We start from the raw sequence: 9,321 nt of genomic DNA, 5'->3' as shown, positions 1-9,321 counted from the left end.
GAAATTTATTTTCCCACAGTCTAGTAGCTACAAGTCCAAATTCAGGGTGTCATTTCCAGGGGAAGGCTTTCTCTCTCTGTCAGCTCTGGAGGAAGATCTTTGCCATCAGCCTTCTCCTGGTCTAGGAGCTTCTCTGCACAGGAATCCCAGGTCCAAAGGATGTGCTCTGATCCTGGCGCTGCTTCCTTGGTGGTATGAGGTCCCCCACTCTCTGCTCGCTTCTCTTTCCTTTTATCTCTTATAAGATAAAAGATGGTACAGGCCACACCCCAGGGAAACTCTGTTTACATTGGATCAGGGATGTGACCTTAGTAAAAGTGTTACAATCCCACCCTAATCCTCTTTAGCATAAAATTACAATCACAAAATGGAGGATAACCACACAATACAGGGAATCAGGGCCTAACCAAGTTGACACATATTTTTGGGGACACAATTTAATCTATGACACATGGTCTCTCCAGTGCCTAGGAATCTTGGGATTTAGGCCTTGCTATCTTCTTTTCTTGGAAAAGAAGTTTGCGCCCTGTGCCCATGAACCCTGCTGTGGACTGACAATGGCCGTATGCCAGTAACCCAGCTGTCAAAGCAGAAACTGAGGCCCCAGTTTGCCCTGATATAAGGGAGAGCCAGAGGTTTCAATTCCTTGTCCTGCCCATTTCCGTCTTCTTGCCCAAGGAGCTGGGAGATGGGTGGGCTCCATTGTCCTGAAGACTCTGGGCACCTTTGAGCATAAGAATGAACTCTGTCAGCTTAGAGGGTGAGCTGGAGTCTGGGGTGCATCAATTTGCTCTTTAGCAAACACAAAGAGAGAATGCCAACGTTTGGCTGACACTTCTGGGAGCAGTGCAAGACATTAGTGGTGGGTGGGTTAACCTGGGTGATGACTCTGGGGACTAGTAGAAAACAAGAGTTCAGAGCACCTCAACTCTGTCTCCACAATTCCCTCACCGGAATTCCTCTCCCCAAAGAAGATGCCACAAACAAGGCTACCTCTGGTAGCATTCCTATCCATATACTTGTCTCCACCAGTCCCTACTTCTTAGCCCTAATAAACCATTTCCGCTGCTCTCCTCAACCACTCACTCCCATGGTCATAGTAAAGCAGCGCTGTTCAATCGTATTTCTGTGATGACGGAACTGTTCTATGTCTGTGCTGTCTGTTACGGTAGCCACCAGCCACACGTGGTTGTGGAGCACTTGAACTGTGCCTAGTACAACCATGAGCTGAATGTTTTATTTAATTTAATTTTAATTAATTTAAGTTTAAATAGGCATACACAGCTAGTGCTGCTTTATTGGATAGTGTGGCTCTAGACCTCACCACCACTAATAACTGTATTATTGCCAAAATCTTCTTCTAGTGTTCTATTCTCAGATTATTCTCTTTCCAGTTCACCTTTATAATATTCCCAATCGAGTGTACCTTCGGCTGAGATAAGGTATTTCGATCTATTGACCTTACCAATTTTGTTACAGCTTTCACTCCTGACATCTGCCCGCATCTTTCTTTACCCAGTTTAGATTTTGTGGTTAATTATTATAATCACTGTGCTGCACAACTTGACCGCCACTGGCCCTCTGTCTCTCTGCAAACAACATGTTCACGATGAACCCAACCATCACTTTGCTCTGTGCTTACAGAAGAGTGAAGCATGGCTGGAGCAAAACGACCAACCTGCTGCATGGTCTCAGTTTATACTTACGACTACAGGTCTCGACTGAAAAATTTTCCCAATAAATTTCTCATATGTTTGTGTTTCCATTTTCTGAGTTAAATAATCCATACTGTCTCCTCTCCAAATGTCCAACTCTAAATTCTTCTCGCCTTGAAGACAGATTATGATGTCACCACACACCTAACTGAGAAAATGGGAACTGACTGTACCTCCATTTCTCTACCACCTTATCTTCTATCCCAGCTGCATCTGGACTATACTTGCTGCCTTCCCTCCAGTTGAAATGAATGGTCTTGGCCCAATCAAAGGCCAAAGCCTCCACTACCCTACTGCCTTCTGAAGGTGTTTGGCCCTGCACTCATAGTGCTTTTATCTAAATTATTAATGCCTACATCTTCCATCTTTAAAAAATATTCTTTGACCAACATCTGTTGCAGTATTTGCTCCTCCTCATATCAAAACATGTCATCACTGTTTCTACATCTATTCCTCTCATTTTTGTCTCAACTCATTCCAGTCATGCTTCTATCCTTTTCCCTCCACTAAGACTACACTGAGCAGCATCATCAGTGTTACAACTGGCCAAAGCCAGTGGTTACTTCTATTTTTACCTTATGTGTCATCTCTGCATTAGGCTACAGAGTTGATTAAAACCAAAACCAATTCTGACTCATGGCAACCTGGTGTGTGTCAGAATAGAAGTGTGCTCCACAGGTTTTTTTTCCTTTAAAAAATATTTTGTTTATTTATGAGTGAACATCCATTCAGTTACCAATGGCTGATTTTTCGAAAGTACATTGCCAAGCCCTACTTCCCAGGCATCTCTGGGTGGACTTGAACCTCCATCCTTTCAGTTAGCAGCTGAGTGTGACATACAAGCGAAATTACAAAATACTTGGTGATGAATAAAAATGAAACTCAACATACCAAAACTTATGGAATGAAGCAAAGGCAGTCCTCCAAGTGAATTTATAACTGTAAATGTCTATGGTAAAAAAGAAGATCTCATATCAATAACCTATTGTTATACCTTGAGGAAATAGAAGAAGAGCAAACAAAACCCAAAGCTACCAGAAAAGGGAAATAAAAAAGGTCAGTGATGAGAAAAATGAATTAGAGCATAGAAGAAAAAAGAGAGAATCTGTTAAACCAAAAGTTGGTTCTTTGAAAAGATCAATAAAATTGAGAGCCCTTTAGCTAACGGACTAAGGAAAAACAGAAGATGCGAACAACTAAAATGAGAAATGAAAGTGGGGATATTACTAATGACTTTACAGAAATAAAAAATATTATAAGAGAAAAAAATACTGTGAACAATTGTTTGCCAACAAATTAGATAATCTCAATGAAATGGACAAATCCTTAAATAAATGTTTATTCTCTATCTCAGATTCTTAGCCAGTTGTGCCTCAGTTCCACACAACCTTATTGTTACAGCTTTGTAACGCACTTGGTATGTGACCAAATGTGTTCCCACCCCCTTATCTCTTCTTTTTGCAAAATTGTTTTAGCCAGTTGTGGACATTTACTCTTCAATATGATGTTTTAAATCAGTTTTTCAAGTTCCTGATGAAATTTTTGTTGGAAATGAGTTTAATTTATAGATTAACTTGGAGATAATTGAAAACTTTACTGTGTTAAGTCATTCCATCAATAAACATAGTATATGTCTCCATTTATTCAGCCCTTTTATATCCTGAGCTGGGTCACTATGAGTTGGGTTGGACTCGAAGGTAATGGGTTTTTTTGGTGGGCAAAAGTGGGATATGTAACATCCAGGACATTCTCTTAAAGGAAAGGATCATGTTCTTCTCATCTTTCCTCCTTGCTGCTGGCTGCACTGTGGATATAATTGTTGAATTTGAAGCAGCCATCTTGTGTCATGAAGTGGCCTTGGAAATGAAGGTCACACATAGCAGAAAAACAAGTAGGAAGAGGCCAATATTCCTCAGCCTATGGAGCGCCATACCATGTGTGATGGTTAAGGTTATGTGTCAACTTGGTTAGGCCATGATTCTCGGTGGTTTGGCAGACATTATGTAATCATCCTACATTTTCTGACCTAATGTGAGCAGCCGATCAGTTGAAAAGGGAGTTTCCTTGGGGGTATGGCTTGCATCTGATATATACGAATGTTCTTGCAAAGCTCACTCTCTCTAGATTCTGCATCTGATTTGTCACCCTCTGACTTCTGGTTCTTGGGACATGACCCTACAATCTGACCTGGAGATTTTGGGATTCACCAGCCCCCACAGCCCTGTGAGCCAGCAGCCTTCTGCCTGATGTACTAATTTTGAGTTTGTCAGCCCTTGCAACCATATGTGTCAGGAGAAGCCTCCAGCCTAATGCCTGACCCATGGATTTGGGACTTGCCAGCCTCCACAACTGTATGAGCCATTTCCCTGAAGTAAATCTTTCTGTATACTTCTTGTTTTGCTCCTCTAGATAACCCAGCCTAAGACACCATGCCTGGCTTATATGGAAAAGAGAAATAAACTTCCAATTTGTTTCAACCATTATCACTTTGGGTGTGCTGTCATTCACTGTCGACCTTAATCCTAAATGTCAAGCTCTACTCCAGTTGTTCTCAAAGTGGGGTCTCCAGAACAGCAGTCTCAGCATCACCTGAGAACTTAGTAGAAGCACAAATTCTTGGGACCCAGACATACTTAATCAGAACACTGGGAATGGACTAAGCAGTCTGCTTTAACAAGACCTCCACATGCTTGTGATGTAGACTAAAGTTTGAGGAGCACTGCTCTAAATTAATTTCTCTCTTAGGCCCATCACCCACAGTAGGATCTCTGCATGGGAAGGTTGCCCACTTTTCTTCAGGAGGCAGAACTCAGAGTTACATTGGAAATGAAGTTTGCCATACATATGTTTTGCATAAGTGCACTACAGGGCAGGAGAGAAACCTGACCAGGTCACATATCTCTAATGTGATTATTTAACGAACAGCCTGATGATTACCTAGGGCTCTTCCTGCTAACTTGTTGAACTAAGCAAATTACGAAACTCCATGTTTTGCTTTCAAGTGACCAATCCATGATTGACTCACACTCGGGCCATTCTAATTCTAGATGATTAGCTGATTGATCTATCCATTTGCACCACATTCTCTTTTTACCACTACCACCTGGAAGTAGCTTTACAAAAATGTTCTGGTATTCTGGACCCATTAAATGGGAGATAATTCCACAATTATTGTCAGTAATTCCCTAAGCCACTTCCTAAAAACCAGCTCACATAAAACTCAATTCAGTTTCATTAATCTGCTGAGATGTCTGACTTGTTTGCTATCTTTCTTAGCAGACTGACAAGTAAAAAATGACTCACAAAAATAAGAATTCTCATAGTAGAGCTAGGTGTAGCTTCAGGCATGGCTGAATCCAGGGACCCTAAAGGAGTTCTTAAGACTTTGTCTCTTTCTTTCCATCTTATGGTTCTCCTTTCCTCCCTGCTGGTTCCATTCTCAGCAAGCTATTTCCACGTAGTAGCTCCCAGCACCTCAGGATTCATAATCTTAATAGTTCCAGTAGTCCCAACACAGCACCAGAACTGAGTCTCATTGGCCTGGCTTGGCCATCAGTGAGCCAATCACTGTGGCCTTATGGATAAAGTGTCCTAATATTCCTTTAAACACTTGCACACTCTAGACTGAGTCTGTGCTCAGTAAATGCTCTGTCACCCACGAGCAACTGCATTGGCAGCTTCTCAGAGGCTTCTCCATCCCACTTGTCTAGGGCTCTTGGAGAGTAGTGGGTAATTAGGGTTTAGAAGAACAGAGCTATGTCTGTGGATTGTCAGGTTAAATATTAATGACCTGCCAGCAACTTACTGATTCAGAAACCCAGTGGGGCAGAGAAACAGACACAAACAGACATGAGATTATGAGACATGCAGACAAAGGAAAGCAACAGCTGAGGAAGGTAAGGAGTTAATTACAGATATAAAAAAAGTGAGAGAAAAATATAAGAGAGAGAGATATGGAGATACAGAGACAGAAACCAAGAGAGGTAGAGTCAGAAATAGAGTTGTATAGACAGAAGAAATAGAGAAGCAACCACCACCACCCAATACAGATACACATACATGCATGTGCACCCACCCACATACACACACAGAAAAATTGCCAGAAGGAAATACTAACTCAGAGAGGCTAAGAACACATGTGTCTTAGTCATCTAGTGCTGCTGTAACAGAAATACCACAAGTGGATGGCTTTAACAAAGAGAAATTTATTCTCTCACAGTCTAGGAGGCTAGATTCTGAATTCAGGGTGCTAGCTCCAGGGGAAGGCTTTCTCTCTCTGTCAATTCTGGGGAAGGTCCTTGTCATCAATCTTTCCGTGGTCTAGGAGCTTCTCGGGGCAGGAAGACCAAAGGGTCCAAAGGATGCACTCTGCTCCCGGCTCTTGTTTCTTGGTGGTGTGAGGTCCCCCCATCCTTCTGCTCACTTCTCGTTACCAGGTGGAAACACCAGATTCTTGCTCGGCATGACTTGTATTGGCCAATAAACAAGAGACCGAGGTGGGAGAACAGGAAAGGCACCTTTATTTCATTGTACAAGGAAAAGGAGTCAGTCAGAGCTGCTGCTGCCAAGACTGTTCCTCAGGAGCTACCAGACAAGTTACTGTTAAGGGGCTTACAAATAGGGAGTTCATACAAGTTATGTCAGCAACATTCTGAATCATACTATACAGGCGCAATGGGGTTTACATATAACCCCCAAGCAAAAGCAGAATTCAAATGCAAAGCTAGTGGGGGAGAAAGCCCAGCAGAGGAAACAGGATTTTTAATACAACACTGTGGGAACTCTGTCTCACTCTTTTATATTTCAAAATAAATTGTCTAAGACACAACCTAATCTTGTAAATTGAGTCCTGCCTCATTAACACAATTGCCTCTGATCCTGCCTCATTAACATCATAGAGGTAAGATTTACAACACTTAAGAAAATCACATCAGATGACAAAGTGGTAGATAACCACACAATACTAGGAATCATGGTTTAGCCAAGTTGACACACATTTTGGGGGTACACAACACAATCCACAACAACATGTCTATTGGGTATGATGAATCTGGGATCTTGGCCAAGAGAACCATTTAGGGATGGGACAGTTTTTTCTAGAGAAGAATTTACTATGGCAAAGCCACAAATCCCAGACCTGGGTAGGCTCATGTATTCATTCATTACATAAATATTCATTGAGCACCTACTGTGTGTCAGACACTGTTCTAGGTCCTGGGAACGCAGCACTGAACTCAAAGTCCCTACTGTCCTGGGGCTCACCTTCTAGTGGGGGAAACAGAAAATTAACAAACGATGAAATAGGATCACTCAGCACTTAAAAAAGATAAGGGCTATGTAAACAGAAAAGCAGAGTCAGGAGCTATAACATAACCATGGAGGGAAGGAAGAACTATTTAGAGAAGGTGGTCAAGGAAGATCTCTCTGAGGAAATAGCATTTGAGCAGAGACAAACCTGAATGAAGTGCTCAGCCTAAAAGAAGACAATGCTAGGAGAGGAGGAAACAAGTACCATGTTCTGAGATGGGAACATGCTTGGGATATTTGATAAATATCAGAGTGGCCAGAGAGGACCATAAGAGGATGAGTGATAGGTTGTTGAGTTCAGAGAGCTGGCCAAGGCCAGACCATTTAGGACTATGTGGACCATGAAGAGGGCTTTTGATTTTGTTCTAAATTTAATCAGAAGACATTGGATTAAGAGCAAAAGATACACAACCTCCCTCTTTCTCCCAACCAAAAAAACCAAACCCATTGCCGTCAATTCCAACTCACAGTGACCCTACAGGACAGCATAGAACTGCCCCATAGGGTTTCCAAGGAGCGTCTGGTAGATTCGAACTGCTGACCTTTTGGTTAGCAGCCATAGCTCTTAACCACTGTGACGCCAGGGTTCCCACACAACTCCAGGGGAGGCACCATTAACTTAGATCACAAGGGGAATGAGGCTAACTGGAGTTGGACAACATGAGGTCTATGTACCACCAATGCTCCTCCTTATGGCCACCATCACCACCACTAGTTGCTATGGAGTAGAGACCAACATGTGGTGACCTCATATGTGTCAGAGTGGAACTGTATTTCACAGGATTTTCAACAGCAATTTTTTGAAAGTAGATCACCGGGCCTTTCTTCCAAGGTGCCTCTGGAGGGACTAAAACCACCAACCTTTTGGTTAGCAGCTGAGCACATTAACCCTGCACACCTCCAGACATGACTAATTTATCACAGTCCCTGCTCATCCGGCACTGGCCTCTCAGAATCACAGGCCCTGCTGATTTCTCAAAGCTGACTTGTGAGATTTCAAGTATTTGCCATTATTAGCTCAGACAATGAATTCCTGGGGAAAAAATATCCGACAGAGAGACCTGAGGACACAGAGATACAGCAGACCTGGTCATTCCTTTATTGGAAGGGGTATGCATTGCGTCACCCTATAAGCCTGTGAACCCAACGAGATTTCAAGTTGAAGATTCAGTAGGTTTGCTTTGAGTTCATAGTGGCCCTGGATAAAGCCACGGGTGTGGCAATTACGCCAACGCCAGTAGGCCTGGATGATGCGGACAGCGTTGAGCAGGCGGCAATAAGGTGCGCGGATGCGCCACATGCGGAACCAGGCCTGCACCCTGACGGCTGCCCATTCTCGCCGTGCGTAGTTCTCCAGTGCTGCCTGCCGCCTCTTGGTTAGCAGGTTTGCCAGCATCCTCCGCCACCAGCACTGAATGATCCAGGCCCTGAGGGCTGCGTGAAGCAGAGTCCGGCGCACCAGGGTGCCGCGCCACCAGGCCTGGATCAGCACGGCTGCGGCTTCATTCGTCATGGCGTTCTTTTTTGGGTCTTGCAAGGGAAAACAGAGGATATTTAGGAAACACGTACATTTCAGCCCCAGGGTGTGCCAGGAAGGGACCAAGATCTTCAGTCAACAATCACCCCTGCATCCAAAGTTCAGGAGCACTGGGCAGGACACTGAGGAGCCAGAAGCCCAAGCCTGCCTCTACCACTTTCTGGTTAATGGCCTTGGGCGCCCTGTCTTGCCCCTGAGGCTCGGTGTCTTCCTCTGTAAAATGAGAATACATCTGCCTTAGCTACCTTACCCTGTTCTACATGAATCTGGTTGGCCAGTTTAGGACAAGAACACCATGATGTATCAATCAAAGTTACCGTGTTCCACCTGGATTGCCCACCTAGCTGGGATCCACATCCCTTTCCTTCAGACTTGGGGAAGTACCATCTTTTGTTCCTCCTGCCCTCTCACCTCTGACTTCAGCTCAAACCCACAATCTGCTGTCTCTCCTCTGCCACACCAAAACATTAAAAGATTTCTCCAACCCACATGCTTTATTAGGAGCTTAAACTTCAGTTAACACATACATAAGTATGAACATACACTCACTTCTAGACCCAGGCATTTCCCAAGCACAGTCCCCACCTTACACCCCTCAACCCTTCTCCATATCTCAGCCAAACCCACATCTCTTCATCTAAGAAGGGAATGGGGTAAGAGAACAGCCAAGGAGGGGCCAATCCCTGTTTATTCCAGCTCTGTGTACAGTGACCCTTTGTCCCATTTCCCTGGGACATCCTCTGTTTATACTTGTCCTGGTGT

The 9,321-nt window shown here is 43.7% G+C and overlaps 1 protein-coding gene across 1 annotated transcript; it reads right to left on the bottom strand.

The window, feature by feature from the left end:
- Positions 1-8,112: 8,112 nt before the first annotated feature.
- Positions 8,113-8,535, bottom strand: IQCF5 (IQ motif containing F5). The gene has a single exon (XM_003409858.1). The coding sequence runs from the start codon at positions 8,533-8,535 to the stop codon at positions 8,113-8,115; it is 423 nt and encodes a 140-aa protein (XP_003409906.1).
- Between the last annotated feature and the right edge of the window lie 786 nt (positions 8,536-9,321).

This window comes from Loxodonta africana, chromosome 22, assembly GCF_030014295.1.
Source record: "Loxodonta africana isolate mLoxAfr1 chromosome 22, mLoxAfr1.hap2, whole genome shotgun sequence".
NCBI lineage: Eukaryota > Metazoa > Chordata > Mammalia > Proboscidea > Elephantidae > Loxodonta > Loxodonta africana.
Note: the sequence above shows the minus strand (reverse complement) of the source record. Positions and strands in the feature narration are given on the sequence as shown.